Source organism: Miniopterus natalensis, chromosome 9, assembly GCF_054644295.1.
Source record: "Miniopterus natalensis isolate mMinNat1 chromosome 9, mMinNat1.hap1, whole genome shotgun sequence".
Classification (NCBI taxonomy): domain Eukaryota; kingdom Metazoa; phylum Chordata; class Mammalia; order Chiroptera; family Miniopteridae; genus Miniopterus; species Miniopterus natalensis.
Genome location: NC_142089.1, coordinates 25134122 through 25154769, shown reverse-complemented (window position 1 = coordinate 25154769; position 20648 = coordinate 25134122). Strand labels below are relative to the sequence as shown.

Genomic DNA, 20648 nt, shown 5'->3' with positions numbered 1-20648 from the left:
AGGTTAGGTGACTTCCTAGAGCTCCTAGCGAGTACATGTTGAGTCTGGGACAGTCTCTCAGGCTCCAAACCTGCACTTTCCATATCTCCTCCTGGCTTGTGTTTAATCTGTGTTTAGTGAATGAGTAAAATACACAGGAGTAAAGACCACGGTGAGTTCTAGGGGGTAAGTGCAGCCTGTTTATAGATGAAGCCATATCACCTGGGACTTTTTCCAGGTCTGGGGACTCTCAGATCTCTGTCCCTAACCAGCCACCCTCTGCCCACGTGCTCCACTGTGGACTCACCCAGGTCCTGCAGCTCCCGGCTTTGTTTGTCTAGGAGGTCGTCCATGCGTTCACGGTGAAATATATCCTGCTTTTCTTTTTCTGTTTTTAAAACCTAAAACACAGGGTAAAATGTTCTCATTTCTACATATCTGCTGAAGGCACACAACACACTTTACAAGTGACATCCACCCTCACTCACAAGCATTTCTCAAGCCCGTATTTTGTACCAAGCACTGTTCTGTAAGCAACAACCAAGCTACCACTTTGTATTTACATTATTTTCTGCTCTAAAAGTTCTATATTTTCACTGTTTATAAGCTTCTTCTAGGTGAGTCTTAATGATGAGTTCAGTTTGGGACATGTGGCAAATGCACTTTTGGGTGAAAACAGTAAGGATTCAGTGGAATCCGTTGTTGTCAGCACACTTTTGTTAACAAAATCCTTGGATGTGTTAATGTGTCAGCTTGGAAGGAAGGAATATTTCCTTTGATGGAGCAGGGAGGCTCCTTACAGGCAGGGGAGGTGCCATCTCCAGGACCTAAGTTTGTACTAAGCTGAGGAATGAAATAAAAAATTAACAGCCAGGGGTTTTGTTTTTGCCGAACTCTGTGACCCATGGAGATAACATAAAATAACACATATCCCTTGAACCAAAAATAGGGAGTTTTGGATGAAGGTCCAGGCAGATTAGTGCAGAACAAGGAAATTATTCTGAGAGAGTCCTAGGCCAAATCTGATTACAGGAAGGACCACGTAGACTAATTTTATTTAACCTACTGACAACTCAGAGATCAATACTCGGTTAACTTTTTTCTTTCTATACTTAGTTTCTCTTGTGACCTTTCCATTTTATTTTTAAATAAGTTTCTCTTTATTACAAAGGTAATATATTCTCATTGTAGAGAATTTGGAAATTATATAAATGTGTAAAGAACAACATTTAAATTACCCATAATTCCAATTTCCAGGGATAATCACACTGTTAGCTATTTTCTTAAAAATTGTTCCATGTGCATTTATTTCACTTAATTCTATTTACTACCGAGTTTTATATTCTGCCTTTTTTTCGCTTAGCACTTTGTTGGATCATTTCTGACGTTACCAGCTATGCTTTCGAGTGACACATCTTCACATTTAGTGTGTGAGCACATGCCCGAGTAAACAGAGAATGTCTTGGCACTTGTGGTCGCTGGTTTTGTCTCAGACAGACCTGGTTTTTGGTTTTCAAGGACTCCATCTCCTGGATGAACTTGTCGGTTAGCTCCTTAATCTTCTCAGAATAGTTCATGTCCTTCAGTCGCAGCTGGTACTCATTCTCCATCTTCAGTTCTTCCACACGGGTCTTCAGCTCCAGCATGACCTGGGCCTTGGGGAGAAGAGCACTGAGTCAAGAGCGTTTGCAGTGTGGGTCACTCGGCCTGTTCCCACCGGCAGCCTTGACCTCTCTGAGACCGCAGCTCTGCGCAGCCTCCGACCCGTGTCTCAGCTAGAACTTGGTGTCTGTCTCCCACAAGACACACAGACTAAAGACTAGGAGACACATGAGCTTCTGCCTCTACCTTCACAACATATAGTTAGTGAGCCCTACTGTGTGCCAGGCGTTATGCTACTAACTCATCTCGTTCAAACATACATAAATGTCACCTGCTCAGTGAGGTCTGTGTGGACCACACTACTTAACCCTGCCACTCTCCCCTTCTTATTCCCAGCACTCGTGACCACCCATCCCCACTCTGTTCTGCTTTTCATTATTTCTTTAGATCTTGGTGCTTTCTAATACATACTTTATTATTTTGTTTATTGTCTTTGCCTTCTTGCCCCACTGGAATTTAAGCTCCAAGAAGGCTGAGATCTTCATTGGGCGTGTACACTGATATATCCCAAGTACCCAGAACAGTGTCCAACACTTAGCAGACACTTGGAAATATTTGAACCATGATTCCTGCCCCATGGAACGTACAGTCAGAAAATAAACATAGCATCATAAACTGTGCTAAGTGCCCAAAGCCAGGCATTTCATTCGTCCCTCTCAGTGTCTGTTATGCCTTGTCTGGCTCACTGTTATTAGTTTAATTTAGGTCCTAAGTCTTTCTATGTCTAGTGTCTTCTTCCTCCAACCATAGTATTCACCATTGCTCCAGTTTTATGAAAATACTGTACTGCATACACTCTTCATTAAGATAAAAAGTTAATGTTGATGGCAGAGGAGGTGAGAACACAGGTGTTTTCTTGCTCACCAGTGGATACACTCTGCATCTCCATTCATCTTTTCTGATCTGTCCCCCCTACTGCCGAGGATGACCAGAGCACAAGGAACATGTTATGCACAGTTCTGAGTTCCTGGCCAGTGGACTAGTGTGAATCTGGCAGACAGGTAGTATTGAGACGAGAGATGAACACAAGTTGCATGTGCAAAGTCAGAAAGGTAAGAGCAAGGATGTCCGGTGATTTGGTGTAGGTAGGAGGCAGAGGGCGAGAAAGGAGGCTGAGAGTGGGTCAGACCATCAAGGTCCCTGTAGGCCATGCTAAGAAATTTGGATTTTACTGTAGAGGGCCTATGAAGGCGCTTGTCTAACCTGATTAAGCTGACTGTGGCCTTAAAAAGATCTCTGTGATGGCAGTGGGAAGCACGGGCTCAGTGAGAGGACTGAGGGCAGGGTTACTGCACAGGCCAGGTGGGCGACGGCAGGGGCGTGATCAGAGGTGGGGAGGGGGAGCAGAGGGTAATGGAAAGATTCGAGACAGGGCCTTTAGGGCCTGTGGGGCCTGACTGGGTGCTGGGTGAAGGTGACAGGACTGAGGATGGAGGCTGTTTCTCGGCTAGATTGTTCCCTGTGGGTGCACTTGGTCTGTCTTGCTTCCCTGCTTTGTCCTGGGAGCCGGGCACAGGACCACAACACTGTCAGCACTAAATAAATATCTATCAAGTAAATAAATGACCCTGAGATCTGCCTTGGACTAGCATATACACTTATTGTGGAGATGATCTGGTGTTTGGCATGTGCTTTAAGTACTTGCTCACCACCCTTCCTCAGCCCCTTCTCTTTGCTGCTGCAGAGTAGTCTCTCCAAGACACAACTCTTATCAAGTCATTCCCCAACCTAAGTCTATCCAGGGGGCCTTAGGAATAATGCCCAAAGTCCAAAACATGGTGCAGAAGGCCCCTTGCAATCTCTCTCTAGCACCTCCAACCCCTCCCTCCCACATACCCTCTCCTCCAGCCCCACCTGCCAGGAGCATCTTCCCAGAGCAACCCTCTCTCACCCCCCTGTACACCCTATTCCTCGGTGTTAAGATCCTTTCCCATTTGTTCTGAAGCCTCCATCCAAGGCGCACTTCCACTGGCACCACCTGGCCTGGGTCAGGGACCGTCCCCTGTGCCCCATGGCACTGTTCCTTCATAGCACATATTTTACACCCTTAATTCCCTTTTTAAATTTCACCTGTACTTCCTCCCAGGCTATAGGCTAAAGGGCCCTCTATGTCCTTCATTTCTGTGATCGCAGACCTTACTACAGTGTATGGTACACAGCAGACCCCTCTGTAAGTGCCAGCTGGATGAGTGAATGAATGAATGAATGAACGAACAGCTGAATGAGTGGGTAAATCATGGCCTGAGAGAGAGTGACACAGAATGTCATAGAATATAAAGGAAGAAAGGAGCTAGGGATTCTGGGGAATGTGGCTTTTAAAGGTCAGGAGGAGGAAGAGCCCGGGAGGAGCAGTCAGAGGCTCACAGGGAATAATCTCATGGACACCGGGAGAGAAGGGAGGTCCGGCATGAGTGATGCATACACTAGTCACTTCCAGCACTTTGTCGGGCCCACTGGGGGCAGGGGCAGGAGGTAGCCCAGACACCTCAGGCTTTTGGGGCAGCCTGGTATCCTATTTGGTCTCCTCCCCTACCCTCTGGGAGGAAGAGAGAAGAAAGCAGAGAAGGGAGAGGAGACATATTTGCCTGCCTGCAGTAGGTCAGACCCCAACTCTCAAAGGCTCTCCCTCCTCCTTTCCTCCCACTGTGCCTTTCCTGCAGAAAGTTCCAGGGAGCTCGAGGAGGGACCCCCAGGAAATGCCAGGGGCCCATCTTCCTGCTGTAGGGCCATTCTGGCATTGCTGGTTTGATGGTTTTACCTGTCTCCATCCCTCATTTGACTGTGAGCTTCCTGATCACAGGCCCCAGGCCAGTTTTACACGTGCATCCCCAGGGCCTAGTAAACAGTAGGTATTCAGTAAATGCACTTTGGATTCTGGGTGAACAGCACTGAGTGTATACTTTTGCCATCTGCTGCAAGCTGCTTCAGTTTATCATCCACTCAACTTCTCCCTTACGGAGTAAAGCACAGAGCTATGCACTCGAAACCCTCAAAACGCATCTGGACAAAATGTTTACTACATGAACGGGGGGAGAGGAGGTGAGAACACAGGAGGGAAGGCCCTTGGGATAGAGAGTGGGCTCTAGACTAAATCTGGATCAGAACTCTCGTCCTGCCACCTATTTGCTCAGTGATGTCAGACACACCACTCAACCTGTCTGAAACCATTTCTTGAAACATGTGAGAATAATAGTATTTCTTCACAGATACTATGTGAGCTTTAAATGAGAAAATGCTTGTAATTAGCACAGTGCCTGGTTTGTGGCAAACCTAAAAAATGGTTGGTTATTACTTTTATTGTTTCATTATTAAGAGAAATGGTTTTCAGGAATGTTTTCAAAATACCTTTTTTTTTTTGAAGAAGGCTCCATATACTAGCAATCATTAAGTTTCACAGATATAACTGGGATATTCAGTGTGTCAGTCCAGTTTTATCAATATTCACTGATTGTCTTCCATGGGCTAGATACTGTTGGTCATACAAGAGAACAGTATGTCCTGGGTCCCGCCCTCAAAGGGCAGGAAGAGAAGAGCTAGAGCGCGGGCCAGTAGCCAAGCGCAGCACGAGATGACCGCGTGGCCGAACGGCAGGCGGGGTGCGATGGAACAGACCAGGCGGCAGGGAGCAGGGCGGCGGGCCACGCGGGCCGAGAAAACGCGCGGGGCTGCAGAGGGCCTGGAATGCCGGCCCAGGAGCTTGGACGCGGCCGTAAGGAATTCCCACACCCCTCTTTGTCAGGTCCGATTCTTACCTTCTCTTCCATGTCTGTTTTAGTGACGAGCACCTCTTCGGCAAAGCCCACCTCCCTCTCTCGCTTGATTCCCCGACCGTCCTTGTCAAAGACCTTCCAGGTGAACAGGCAGCCGTCCTCGGAGACCGTCAGCAGGAACTGGTCATCAAAGGTGAGCAACATCTGAGGAACACACCATGGAGAGGAGGCTTTCTGAGGCCCTGGATGGCCAGGACTCGCGACTGTGCAAGGCCTCCCTCTGTGCAAGCCCAGGCACAGCTGCGTGGGGAGGGAGACTCGACCCTGGGTAAGAATGACACAGGAGCCCTCACGGGTTTCTCGTAAGGAAGAAAGGAAGCCAGACTATGTCTACATTCTATGGATTTGGAATCTTAAGAGTCAGTTATTATCTAGACTATACAAAGAGTCAAGTATTATCTAGACTTTACTCAAAACTCAACAGTAAAAACCCCAAACCATCCAAATAGAAAATGGGCAAAAGTTATGGAGACATTTCACAGAAGAGAATGAACAGAGATGGCAAATAAGGACATGAAAGGCATTCAACATTATTAGCCAATAGGGATCTGCAGACTAAGACCATGATGGGATATCACTGCACGTCCATTAGAACAGCTAAAATAAATAGTGACAATACCAAATGCTGGCAGTGATGTGGAGAAATTGGCTCTCTTGTGCTCTGCTGGTGGGAATGGAAAATAACTTGACAGGCTCTTAAATGAAACATATAATATGATCCAGCAATCGTACTCCTGGGCATTTACCCCAGAGAAACGAGAGCTTAGGTCCCCACAGAAGCTTGTACGTGATTGCTCATAGCAACTTTATTTGTAATAGCCAAAAACTGGGAGAAAATAAGCATATCCTACAATAGGTAGATAGTTAGAAGGACTATGGTAAGGCCTTACCATGCTACTCGGCAATGAAAAGGAATAAACTATTGATACGTGAAATAACTTAGATGGATCTTGAGGATATTATGCTGAGTGGGAAAAGCCACTCTCAGAAGGTCACATACTGTATGATTCCATTTATACGACATTCTCAAGATGATACAATGTTAGAAATGGAAACTCAATGAGTGGCTGCCAAGGACTCCGGACGGGGGTGGAGAGGGGCTGGGAGTGACTCCAAAAGGGCAGTGTGAGGGAGCTCTTTGTGGTGGTGGCATAGTTCTGTATCTTGAGTGCAGCAGTGGGTACGCAGATCTATGCAGGAGATAAAATGACAGAGGCTTATACACCCATATATTGTACCAATGTCAACTTTCTGGTTTGGTATCATACTATAGTTGCATTAGATGTAATTCCTGGGGGAAACTGGGTGAAGGGAACACAGGACCTCTATGCTGTCTTTAAAATTTCCTGCGAATCTATTATTATTTCAAAATGAAACACAAAAAAACAAAAAAGCTAACTGTGAAAATATCTTGCCACAATTAATAGTATGTGTCAAAAACCTTAAAGATGGCAATGCTCTTTCCCTCAGGAATTCTCTCTCTGCGCAGGGATTTAGCCTCAGGGAATAGTCAAAGATGTCCTTGGAAATCCGTAGACTAGGACATTCATTAGAGTTTATAAGATAATTCAAATGCCCAGTTATATGGTCCATTACATGGCAGAATACTTGTGTAGCTACTAAAATCATGCTTTTCAGGACTATTTAATTACTGAATATGGCAAAGTGCTTGTAATAGCATTAAGTTTAAAAAAGGCTACAAAAGAGCGTACATATGGGTATAACCTCAATTTATGTAAAACACACACCTTATACATAAAAGAGTAGAAGTTTAATATCACCAAATTATTAATGATGATATTATTATAAGGATTTCTATTTCTAAAATAAACATGCATTGCTTTTATAATCAGAAAAGTAAACTTCTTATCCACAAAACTTAGGAGATCTGAAGGGAAGGTGGGAGGGAATCTGTCATAGTAATTTACTTTGGACCCAAGAGCCAGGCTTAGCACAGGAATGTTCCAGTTTATAATGAAAAGTCCTTTCTTAATAAGGATAGTGTCCTCAGGTAAGCCAGGAGGGTTTGGGACATAATCAAAAGCCTCAGACGTTGGTCTTGTTCAATCTGGAATAAGAGAGGAGTGGGGAAGGAGGTACACATTTTCCCAGTGCCTGCTCTTCGGAACTCCATGTAAACAGAAACACTATTATTTTAGAAGGGAAAGTTTACAGATGTGTGCTCATATTGCTACACCCAGGAAAGTCTCAGGACGGGAGAGGGGCTCATCTCCTGGGCTAGGACTCCTTCCAGTCCAGGGCACTTCTGAGGAGGAGAAGGAAAGCTGTGATCAGCCAACACTCAGAGCTGGGATGGACGGGAGAGAAGGTCTTGGTGGGGCACCTACAGCATCTCTCAAACGGCCCTTTATTTTCCATAATGCTGTGGTGAACAATTGTGCGCATAAATCTTTAGGTGCATCTCTGATGATTTTCTAGAATAAATTCCTGGGAATAGTTTAAACAACGAATATTAATAGCCAATAAATGTCTACTGAATGGATGGCTAGATGAATAAATAAGGAGACAGAAAAGACACTGGGGGGTTGATGGGGGTGAAGAAGGTATGTGGGGCAGGATCAAATGGACCTCTCGACGGCCAGTTCTGGGGCTGGGCCCCTGAAGGGAGGGCCCCCTCTCACCTTAGTGATAGGACCACCATGGGCCTGGTAGTCATTGAACTCTTTGGGCAAAGGCAGAGGGTACTTCATGGCACGAATGGTTCCCATGGAGGTACCCACAAATATCATGCGCCCCGAGTGAGAAATGACAATGGCTGTGTAGGTGACATCAAATGCTGACATCTCTCGAAGGACCTGGAGAAAAGACAGCTCTGCTCAGTGTGAGGGCTGAGCCATGTCCCCAGGCTCCCAAGCCACTCTCTTCCTCTCTTCTACTAGCAACACTAGAGCAAGTTCCCTGTTTAATGGTGCCTCCTGTTCCTGACAGCATCTGCAATAGTGCTCAGCACATAAAACGCACAAACTAAACATTTCTTGACTGCTTGATTGACAGATAACAAACAGTTCTACAAGTTAGGAATAACACTAATAAAGGGAAACCTTCAAAAAGCACCTACTAGGTGCCAAGGACCATTCTATGGTTTTTATACGTCGTAACTCATTAAATCCTCAAAAACCCCTTTGAGGGAGTTACTGTTACCCCTGAAACACAGTCACAGAGATGGCAGGTAATTTGCCTCAACTCATCCACCTAGAAAGTGGCAGTCAGGCTCCGGAGTATTTGCTCTTGGCTGCTATATTACCATGCATCTCAAATGCAGAACGGGATGTGGATCATAAATTTATTCAGCAAACATTAATTAATGTCCATTATATAAACAAAACTATACTATCAGGGAACTCATTCCTTCATATATTAAATCACCGACCCACCCATGTGCCTACCCACCAGACATTGACCTAATGTGTGCGTTGGGCCATGCAGTGGAAGCTAGCTGGTAGGCACATCAAGAGGGGAGAACCATGGCCCTGCCCTACCCAGCTTTGTCCTGGTGCAGCACTGTGAAAGCCACCCCAGAACCAGGCCTAAGCTGCCTGGGGGCACAACGGTGAGACACTCTACTCCAAGCTGTGTTCCAATCATGGGGAAACCTGCCTCAGGTCAGTTTGCTGCCATGGTATCTCTGTACTTCCCCAGGTACCAGCACCAGGAGAGTGACAAGCACCAAAGGAAAGCGAGAGAAACCAATGAAGACCAGCTGCTGCTGGGCTCCTGGAGGACACAGCCACGTGTGCATGAAGTGTCCTTGCTGAACTCTTCTCTCCTCCCTCAACTATTTGGAGCTAATTCTACAATTTCAGAGTTTGAGGGTGTCAAGCGAATACAGTGGCAAGCCTAGGTGACAGCAATAACTATAGTTCTGTTTTTACCCCAGGAAAGTAAGTGTAGATCAAGCATACGAGTGCAGTTTAGAGATGCTGCTGAGCTCCTTGCCTGGAGGGCGGAGAGAAGTTCTAGACAGCAAGCAAAATCAAAGTGAAAAGGCCACCACAATTTAGTCCAGCCAGGTAGGGCACTGGGCAGAAAATTCCAGAAGTTACAGTAACTGAGATGACCGAAAAGGAATAGGGAGCCAGGTGTTACCCCATGAAGAAGGGACCCTGTTCTGTTCTCACAGGCCCTCTTTCCGCTACACCTTCTGCTGGAAACCCAGGGGCTGTCCCCTGCAGATCACTGTAGCAGCCCAGAGGCAGGACAGGGGTGGACTCACGGAAGAATCTGCAATCTCCTTGAGGGTATGGTCAGATCCGACAGCAAAGATAACTTTGCCATCAGGGGAGACGGTTACACAGTTGTAGCTGCAGGACTTGAGCACACATTCTGTCTCTCTCTTTCCCATGGACACACTCCACTCATACACAGCACCGTCTGTGCCACAAGAAATCAGTTTGCTGTCATCGGCATTCCACGCAATGGAACGAATCTACAGGGGATGAGAGATGCCCAGTGAGCAGCGCACACACACATGCACCCCCCCCCCATGGAAAAGGCAGATGAACTCTTCCGTGTTCCGCTAGACGAAGACAGAATGTCCTTTCCTGGTACGCCCCCTCCAGCAAGCACAAAACATAGCTTCTTGGGACTATTAATATTCTGTTTTCCAAGGTGCTTGCAAAATATGGAAGATGAAATGCTCCCATTTCCTTTTTACCTTAGAATGGCAAGAACTGAATTGTAATGGTTCCCATATGCTATAACCATTCAATTATGGTTTGTTTAACAAAAACACTTTTGGGGGGGAATAATTACATACTCACAGGAAGCTGTAAAAATAGTAAGGGGGGGAACCTCTGGAATAGCAGAGTAAGGGTCTTAGCTGGCCTTTTTCCCAACAAAATAAGTTAACTGTTAAAAATAATACAAGCAAGCCCTAGTCAGTTTGGCTCAGTGGTTAGAGCATTGGCCGGCGGACTGAAGGGTTCCAGGTTCAATCCCCGGCCCCCAGTTTGGGGGCATGAGGGAGGTAACCAATCAATGAGTCTCTCTCACACTGATGTTTCTCTCTCTCTATTTCTTCTTTCCGCCCTCTCTGAAAAGCAATGGAAAAAATATCCTCAGGTGAGGATTTAAATAAATAAATAAATAAATAAATAAATAAATAAATAAATAAATAAATAAATAAAGGACATGGTACCTATCACACAAACTCTGCCCCATAAATATTACCTATTTAAAAAATAATAATACAAGCCATTATTTAAAGTCTCTGGAAATTATTCTAAGGGCATATAGCAAATGTAGAAACATTCATTCAAGAAAAATCTACTCAGTCTCAGTAAGAACAGAATCTGTGGCATATGAGTCATGACCTGCTCCTTTATAAACCTCTTCTGCTCCAAGAATTTTATTCCTGTGCACTCTGGGTAGGTGTGACCAAACGATGGGGCTCCCTCTCCCTCAGCTCTCAGTCTCTGGCTACGGTTTCACCCCGGGAAGGGCAGACTGCTGGTGTTACTTACCCCCACTCAGAAGCTCTATTCCAGGCAGGCATGACCAAGAGGACCTGGCCTCCCTTCCCCCAGCCAGTCCCCACTATTGGTGGAAGCTCTACTCCCAGTGTAGGAGGCCAAGAATATCGATGGCTTGAGAATACTGGTTCCATGCCATGAGGGGAGAGCTGAAAAGACCAGGGGCTTCCATCCTCTCCCCTCTGCAAATGTCACTCAGAGTGGGGACGTCACTCCTGGAAATGTGGAGCTGGGATTCTGCCCAGGGGGCAGTCAGGCCATAAAATAAGAGTTCTATAGCTCTGCTAGGGGACTGACTTATTTGGAGCAGAGCGCGGTGTGCTCTCATCTGGGTCTCCACAGTCGCCTGAAGGCTTGGAGACTGATAATTCCACTGCGAGGCGGCTCTCAGTAACACTTGTGTCTGTGCAGCGCTTACACTCACGACCTGCTCATTGCTAAAGGCAGTGTCAGTTGTTAGTCCTGACAGGACCTCTCTCTAACAATACCAGCAACCACTTTGCCTCTATGGAAACTAGCTTCCTGACCTCTTTGGTACAAGTCCCTGGTTCCCGGTTCTCTCTGTACCTTCCTTAACAGTCTTTAAATGTTGGCCACCTGTCTCCTCAGATTCTTCTCAGGTTCTGCACAGGCCCCTGCTGATCTAATAATCCATGCCTCTGACTTCCACTGTGACCTAATCCCCTGGATCTTAATTTCCAGCCCTTTTTTCCTGGCCTCCATGTCCATGTCCTTCCTGGACATGTCAACCATAACATGCCTGTTTTATACTCCAGTTCCATCACCTATATCATGTCCTTCTGCCTAGAATGCCTTCTTTTTCAATTGCTTTTTCTCTCCAAAATCATCTGCTGACATCCTCTGACGCCTCTCAATCTTCGGCCCCTCCCTTTTCTTCATGCCCCATGTCCCCTCTCTCTTCAGCAACTATTGGTTTTACTTCCTGAGTATCTTTAGAATGCACCCCCTTCTCCCGACCCTCTACCACCTCCACCCTGGTCCAAAATACTGTCTTCTATTGTGCAGACATCTACAATAGTCTCCTTACTTCTTTCAACACGTTCTTTACTCTGTAGCTAAAGTGATCTTTTAAAATGCAAATCTGGTCATATCATTCTCTGCCCTGAAAGTCTTCAGTGATTTTGAGGAACAAGGATAACGTATAAAAATCCTTAAAAGCCTACAAGGTTCCATGTAGCTGGGCCTCTGCTAACCTCGTCAATCTCAGCTCACCTCAAGTTTTATCCTGACACCCATGTTCCAGCCCCAGACAGTTCAGTTCCTCTGACACCCCATGCGATCTGCCCCCTCAGGTCTTTGGAGACCCATCTGCAACGATTATCCCCCCAGCTGGTTGGTTAATCCCTACCCATTCCTTTAGGACCCAGCCTCTGTGAACACCCCGGTCTCCTGCATTATGCCAATTCCTTCATTGTTTCCTCTCATAACACCTCATGTTTTTCTTTCATGGAGTTTATTGCAATTAGTAATTAAATTAAACTTGTCTGTGCATTTATTTTATTGTCCCTTCCCGCAAGTGGACAGTGGCTTCCAAGGAAAGGAAGCACTTCTCTTTCTCTGCTCGTGTGCCGCTGGCCAGCACAACCCTTGGCTCTGTGCCCCTGCACGCTCCTCACTCACCTTCCCTGTGTGTCCTTTCAGGTTCGAGACGTTCTCCAGGCTTGTGGTGGTAAAGACGTGAATCACGTTTCCATTGACTGCAGCAAACAGGTGACCCCCATTGCTGAAGGCGCACTGCGAGGAAATACAGCGGAGAGCAAGCGTGAAAGGAAAGAGCAGTTGCACTGGAGGTCACCACCGAGAGCTCCTTTCCTCAGCTCAGGCCGAAGCCATGTGTGGAGGTGGGAATGGGGGGAAAGCACGACCTTCAGGCCCTGTCACTATTCATGTAGCTCACACTGCCACACGCGCGCCAAGTAGGAAGCTGCTTGGATCACAGAGTGGAACACTCGCTTTGTCCGTGGGAGAAGTTTCAGTGGGGCAGTGACTCCTGGAGTCACCGTCTCGTTTCTGCAGGTCCTCGCTGCTTATTGCCCCTCGCTCGTTTTCCCTGGCTTCTCCCAGTCTCCAGCCTCACTTTCCCAGCTGTGGCTCTGACTCTTTGGTAACTTTCCCTTTTCAGTGCTTCTGTATTACTCCACAACCATAAGCCACTAAAGTCTTCTAAGACACATTTGGTCCCACCTCCCTAGAGCATGTGAGTTGATATCTCAGCCCCGCTTTTCAAGAAACGGGGCCTTTACCCCCAGCAGTTCCTACCTCTCTGCATCCCCTGATGGAGTATTCTTTGAACGCACGTATATCGTCAATGAGCAGATTCATGAGGCGGAGTTTGTCGGCAAACCCCACCACGATGAAGTGGCCAGATGGGTGGAGGCTGACTGTATAGGCCTCTTCCTGGTATTCCTTATAGAGCTCCAGATTGCTGCGAGAAAGGTCAATCACTGAACCATAAGTGCAGCCTGCTAAATCCCTCGAGCCCTCTGCTGTGGCTGGTCTGTATTTTTTTAAAAATTTTAAATGTTTCCCTTTTTTTGTTTATTTTTGTTTAAAATATTACAGATGTCCCTTTTCTGGTATGTATTTTTATCAGAGCATTTGAGAGATACTTTGTTACTTGCAATGATTGCTTCCCCTCTTTTCTAGATTTTGGTTATTTGAAGATATGAGCAATAAGTATGGCGAGCAGGGGACTGATCGGGGTGGGGGGTTTGTCTAGGGATGTTGAACGCACAGCTCCATTTAGATTCCCCAAGTCAGAAGGATCGCACATTTTATCTTTCAGCAACCCCAGCAACTGTGTGCAAGAACAAAGGAATTACAGGGTGGGGCCAATCAAGGTCAGAGATTCTCAGGGAAGCTATGCTTGGAGGGAAAAATAGCACTAGGGAGTGGAGGGGGGTTGCAGGCAATGATGGGCAGAAAACAGATGAACAGTCTGGCAAACTCTCTGAGGTCAAAAGCGGATCTAGAGGGCGTGAGGGGGTAGGAAAGCTGGAAGGACACCGGAGGTCGTGGAAGAAGGTGAGACACTAGAGTGTTATCTCTGTGTCCCTAGAGTCTAGTGCAATGTCTGGCATCGAGCAAGCATTTAATAAATCACAAAGTAATTTTCTAGCTTATGCAAAAGTGAAAAAGAAGGTAGGATGACTGACTTGATTAAATTTTTTTTTCCAATGGAAAGCTTCTAAGTAATTAAAATTTAAAACTCTCTAAAATAACTCACATGAAAAATTTAACAACCCAAATTCTGCATATTAAAGTAGCAAAACCTTTCCATTCCTTACTTGGACTCGTAATTCCAGATGCGAATGGATCGATCCAGAGAACAGGTGGCAATGAGGGGTTTGCGGATGCAAGTAGCCAGACCAGTGATGGATGCTGAGTGTAATGGGTACATCAGATACTCAAAGTGTGCCGGCTCCCCCTGGAGAAATCATACAGAATGAGACCTGGCAGAGTTAGCAAAAGGCTGGCTGTGCACTTCAGCACTTTTTACTACCAATGGGCATTAATTAGCCCTGGTGCACAGAAATCAGACTGCGAACAAATTGTTTTAATATTACGCATATTTTCCTAAGCCACTATTATTTTAAAACATTTCAATGGCAATAAAGTATTTTACCCCCCAAATATGGCAGAGTTTAATTTAGCCATTCCTCTACTGTGGGAACATTGAAGTGGTCTTTGATTTTTGTTATTTAGGAAAAACTAAATTTCTTTGCAGGTAAGTCTGTGTACCCCTCTGATTACATCCTTAGATACTGCCAAGGTTAAGCTTTTTTATTGTTACATAAGAGCGTGAGAGTCAGCTGTGATGGCCGAGGCATACGTTTTAAGACATCTATCTTGAATAAACATATGGTCAGCTGCATGGCACAGCAAAACAGCCAGATAAGGACTTAGGCTGCCCCCTTCTTCCAGAAAACCCTGGATAGCCTAGATAACCGATGGCCTCAGTGGCCCTGCTTCTCTCTTCCTGTGCCCCAATTTCCACTCTTAGGCTATAAATTAGGGAGTAAAGAATGAACCCAAAAAACCCTAGACACCCCACCCATGGGCCCCAATAAAGGCAGAGCCCCAGGTCTGTGCTCTCTACCTGTGACCTCTCTGTGTGGCCCTTGGGCATGCATGCTATGTACCTACCAGGACCTGTGAGTAATAAGTCTTGTCCCTCAAAGTTCCCTGATGTTTTTTCTCTGAAGTGCATCCTGCAATCATAATAAAAACCATAAAGGCCAGTTCCAGCCACAACACTGGCCTTGGGGGGGAACATGTGGGCCTGGGCCAGTGTGGTGGGCTCTCCTAGCTGACAGCATGACTATCGATTGGCTGGGACGGACACAACAGATACAGTTGTAGAGTGGAATGCAGGGAAACATGGTATGAGTGATTTTAAGGATCTTGATAATGCTGCCAAACTTCTCCCCAGGGAGGCCATGTTACCCTACCTCCCGCAGCAATGAGACTCGGGTGAATGACTTTAAGTTAAAACGTATCCTATTACACTGCTTGTGTAGGTTCCAGGGGCGTTATACCTGGGACACCTGAATGAGGAGTGATGACTGGGAAATTTAATGAGGTGTATACATATTTTGAGTCTGTTCACAAGACAAGGCAAAGGCTGAGGTGCGAATTCCTTCAAATTCCGCATCGCTCCACCCTTTTCTACTATCTCAGAAAAAGAGGTGCTGCACTGGGGCGGGGGCAGGCACAGATTATCTCCATTCTGCATCTGTTACCCCTCCTTTCTCCAATACCGTCAAACTCCCTGCCTCTGTCAGCACACTCCTGTTAGCTTTATTTGTTCCCTGAAGGGTGAGCAAGAACTAATGTGGGGCAGAGTGTTCCAGGCAGACAGGGCAGTGTTTGCACAAGCCTCCTGGCAGGAAGGAACATGCAGGTCCACGGTGGCTGGAAAGGTCAACCCCACTAGGTGGGATGATGGGATGAGGCTGGGGCAGCCAGGGCCAGACCACACCCAGCCCTGGGCACCCAAGTTTGGTTCCTCTCGGAGCACAGGGAGGCCACAGAAGGATCGCAGCTGTGATGGTGGTGGTGGTGGAGGATGTGTATCTTGCAGCGACCAGGTATGGGTTTTGAAAACACCACTTTGGCCAGGCCAGCATGGCCCATCGGTTGAGCATCGCCCTAGGATCCAGGAGATCCCGGATGGATTCCCGGTCAGGGCAATATGCCCGAGTTGTGGGCTCGGTCCCCAGCAGGGGGCCTTTAGGAGGCAGCCGAATGATGAGAATTCATTGATGTTTCTCTCTCTTTCTCCCTCTTCCTTCCTCTCTCTGAAGTCAATAAAAATATATTTTAAAAAAACAAACCACCACTTTGACATCAAATTGGAGTATAACTCAGGGGCAGGAAGGCAGAGTGTATGTGCAGAGATGGGAAGACTATCACAGCCGAGGAGAGAGAGTGGAAACACTTCCCTCCACAGAAGAGCCAACTGCTCTGGCCTAGTTCTCTCCTCCCCTTGCAGGCTTCCTTCTCAGAGGCCCCACATCTGGAGGGGAGAGGCTCTGCAATGAGCTCACCCCTCCAGACAGAGAAGGCGAACAAACTAGAGATCCAGCCATCAAATTAGTCTATTTTGAGTCTATGTGAATCAGTTGCCTCAGGAAAAATGATAAAAATAGTTTCTAAACCTGCAGGTTTAAAACAGCCTTGGATTCATGGTGACCCTGAGTATAGGCGGCCAGAAGGGCCCCACCTTGCTGATCTCCGTCAGGGACATGGTGATGCTGTAGAGTTGGTTCTTACTGGTGCTGGCAATCAAGGTTTCCTCCGAGGGGCTGAAGCACAAGCAGAGGATGTCCTGTTTGTCGGACTGACTGGGATCATTGCTCTGTGGGTCCACAGGAATCTGCCCAAGACGCAAGACAGCTATGAGTGACGTGCCTGCCTCATCAGTGGGTCCCTGGGCTTGCGGAGTCCTCGCAGGGGCTATGAACTAGGGACGCCCAGACCAGCACGATTCCGGATCCACCTCGGACATGGGGAAGGGAGGGCTTGAGTTGCCTCTGTTTCTACAGGTTTTGTACTCGCCTGTAAGTGATTAGTGGCTGAATAATAAGACAGCAGCGTATGTAAAAATGATCGATCTGCACATGCCCAGTTGAGCTCTCCTCTGAAAACAAGTGTTCATCTAACTCCCACTCCCTCCCACTCCCATATTCGCGTGGGATATGCCACAGAGCCCGGTGCAGGCGCCCACCTGCACCCAGCGCAGCACGCGCTCCAGGCGGCAGAGGGGAAGGTGACGGCCCTTCCTCCACACGGGTGGGTGCCAGGGCAGAGAAAAGGGAAGGGGTCACACAGCTCCTGCCAGCAGTCTCCGAGAGGGCCTGGAGTTCCCAAGGAGACATTATAAAACTAGGTTCCCTTTTCCCTGCTACTGTTTTTCTTCTATTATCGACCAAACTTCTTGAAAGGTTGGCCTGCACATACCATCTCCACTTCCTTATCACCCACTCACTTCTTAATTCCTTCTAATTTGATAGATGAATTTTCCTTCCACTGAATCATTCACTGAAGCTATCCTCATACACATTAGAAATGTCCTGTCACCAGAGCCAGACGCCCCTGCCTGGTTCTCATCTTCTTGACTTCTCTAGACCCTGCAGCAGTGATGGAGGAACCGCCTCCCTGAGGTCCAGGACCCTGGGCTCTCGTGTTTCCCTCCCTGTGCCCGGAGTTCTGTCTTCTACATACCCCTTCACCCTTCTTCACGTGGTCAACTCCCCCTGCTCCCTAGGACAACGAAGGCTCTGGGACACCCTCTGACCTGCCCAGGCTGGGCGGGCACTGACATTCCCTCACTGTGCCCACAGCATCCCAGAGCTCCCTCTGCTGTCACATGTGTCACGCTGTGCAGAGTAGAATGGGGGCCCACAGACGGAGGACCTTGTCTGCACTGTCCTGCCACTGTCTCCCACAGAAGTTGAAGATACACAGGTTCTGCTAGATTCAGCCGCTCATTTCAAGCCGCTCAGCCAATAAGCCGCAGTAAAGTCTAACTCGTTCAATGTGTTTTTAGCTGCTTCGTGTCCAGGGCCCCTCCGGGCCCCTCTGTCTCTCCTAGGCAGAGCACTGTCCTCTTGAGAGCAGGTTGTCTGTGAGTTACACACACTCCTCAGGTTGGCGCCGAAGATCTTTCACCCGCCTGAGCTCTTATCCCTTCCCTTCGAGTGACTCTAGTCCCTCTCTACTGGGGAACAGAAGGTACCCCACATGCACCACCTGCCCCCGTCAGTGGTGCCTTTGTTTAATTTGTTCCTTCCATCTGGAACTCCTAATCTGTTTCTTTCTGTTAAATGTTGCCCACCCTCTAGGGCCTTTCCTCAAAGATTATCATTAAACACCCAGGAGCCTTCCCTGGTTCTTCCCCAACCAGATATGCTCTTTCTCCAAGCAGTGTGTATCGTTTATTCCACACACATTTACTGAACGCTTACTGTGTGCAGGGTAGGATGCTGGACATTACATATCAATACATATCATAAAAATACAATTTTTTATGGGAGCGCTAAGCTTCAAAGAGAAAATAGAATTTGCCAAAGTTCTCTCCCAAGATTCGAATCCAGGTCTTTCCAGTTCTAAACCCTAATTCTGCCCAACCTACCCTAAAACTTCCTCAGGACAAATGGCTCAAGTCCCCATTTCTGCTCAGCGCTATAGCAACTCCCCCCCCCACCCCCCACCCCCACATCAAACTCCTTGTCAGTACTCAGCTGCTGGAGAGCAAATGTCAGGAGGACCCCGTTTTGCTTCTCCCTCCCCTCCTTACCCGGATTTCTCTGCTCTCATGATAAAAGTCCTTGTCTTCCACCTTCTCAAACAGTAGGACTCGCCCTGGCCCAGCAGAACAGGCAAATCCCTTAGAGTAGGCTGCAATGGCCAACACCTGGGGCATGGCCTGCTGGCTGTGGCCACTGTTCTCCAAGACCTGTTCATAGGAAGGGGCTGGGGAACTGAGTGTTGGAAATTCGATCAAGCTAGAAAAAGAAAATAGCATGTAAAATTTACAGAGACAATCCCAAGGAGATTAATTCTGCCAGGAATGAGAAAGAAGGGCTGTCCCTGGGTATGGGAGAAACCACCCAGTGTAAGCCCTTTCCCCATAGCTCAAACGCCACCCTTTGCCCTGGGAATGCTACACAAACTCCAAAGGAGGACTGGAAGGTTACACATTTATTATGTTATTACTATTATCCTCGTTTTGGTGTTTAGAAAAAAGTGGCTCAAGGGATTGAGTTTTCTAAAATCAGACAATTAAAAGTGGAAGAGCTGATATTTGAATCAAGGTGTCCATTTCCTCCCTCCCTCCCTCTCTATCCCCCTCATTCATTCATTCATTCATTCATTCATTCATTCATTCATTCATTCAAACCATGCATGCACAGAACAATATGTGCTGGTGTTATACTGTTAACAACTCTGTGAGACAATGGTAAATAAGACTGATGCAGTTCCTGCCTTCAGAAGGCTACAGTCTCGGGTGCATGTAATAAGGGCTGTGAGGGGGCAGCTGAATAGGACAGGGCGGCTGGTCAGCGGGTAGCGAGGATTTTCTGAGGATAGCCCCAGGGAAGGTGCACCTATCAGGGACCAGATGGGAGGCTGAGTGCTCCCAGCTGAGACCTGAAGAACGAGCAACAGTACGACCTGTAAGTGCATGTGTCCGTGGGAGTGGGGTAGTCGGGGGGGGGGGGGGCAGGGGAACTAAACATGACCAAGCCCAGAGGCAAGAGCACAGTCCCTAGAGGCCAGAGCCAAGGCTCTAGATGTAAAGAAGGGTCAGAGGAGCAGATGTGTGGACCAAGTTCAGGAGTCTGGGCTTTATTCTTAGAGCCTTGGACCCAATGAAGGATTGTGAACTCAGCCAACTGGAGGGCATAGGGACTTATTAGGAAGCCCTTAACCGAATCACAAAAGAAGAGATGTCATTGGCATGGGGGATGGTGAAAATGGTGGACTGAAAATTACTGAGGAAGAAGGATCTATGCCACGTGGTTGCGGGCTCAGGCTCTGGAATGACACAGACCTGGGTTTGAATTCTGGCCATGCCACTTCTTAGTGCTGTGATCTTGGGTGAGCCAGCTAACCTCTTTGAGTATCAGTTTCTGTGTCTATAAAATGGGCATGACACTAATATGTACTATATAGGGTAAGACTCAAATGAGAATATATATAAAGTGCTCAAGGCAGTGCCTAGTACATACAATGGTACAGTCCAATGTGGGTGACAGATTATTGGCTGTAGTAGAGGTAAAATTGACAGTGCCCTCCTGAGCTCCCACTTTAGCCCATATGCTTCTGTCGGACTTACTGATGACATTTCCTTGCACCTTTTTGTTGATCTGTTGCCTCCTACCAAATTGTAAGTTCCTGGAGGATCTGTGTCCTCGGCACCTTGCAAGATGCCTTGCACACTGCAAGCACTCGGTGGACATTGATTCGGTAAATTAGGCAGCCATTAGAAAATATATTTTGGAAAATCTGTAGCTTTGAAGACTAGTCATACTAAAATGCTTATAAAATGAGGTTAGGTAGAAAAGTAAACAGAACTGTATCTAGGCTATGGTCATAACTGTCAAGTTTGTGCTTGAATACAGAGGAACACTAGAAAGGCAGAAGGAAAGTGAAGGGTTGATGTTGAAGGCAGAGAGGTTATGAGTGACTTTTAAAGAATGCTGGTCTTAGTGTAGTG

General features: G+C 47.1%; 1 protein-coding gene across 1 annotated transcript in view; it reads right to left on the bottom strand.

Moving 5' to 3' along the window:
* Positions 1–20648, bottom strand: part of CFAP57 (cilia and flagella associated protein 57) — a 53201-nt gene that overhangs the window by 27478 nt on the left and 5075 nt on the right. Inside the window, exons 4-13 of the mRNA XM_016220146.2 lie at positions 18726–18933; positions 16650–16802; positions 14212–14351; positions 13184–13349; positions 12545–12658; positions 9646–9858; positions 8054–8227; positions 5394–5555; positions 1479–1634; positions 287–380 (exon numbers count right to left, since the gene is read on the bottom strand). Of these exons, the coding sequence (XP_016075632.2) occupies positions 287–380; positions 1479–1634; positions 5394–5555; positions 8054–8227; positions 9646–9858; positions 12545–12658; positions 13184–13349; positions 14212–14351; positions 16650–16802; positions 18726–18933 (1580 nt within the window). The remainder of the gene's footprint in view (positions 1–286; positions 381–1478; positions 1635–5393; positions 5556–8053; positions 8228–9645; positions 9859–12544; positions 12659–13183; positions 13350–14211; positions 14352–16649; positions 16803–18725; positions 18934–20648) is intronic.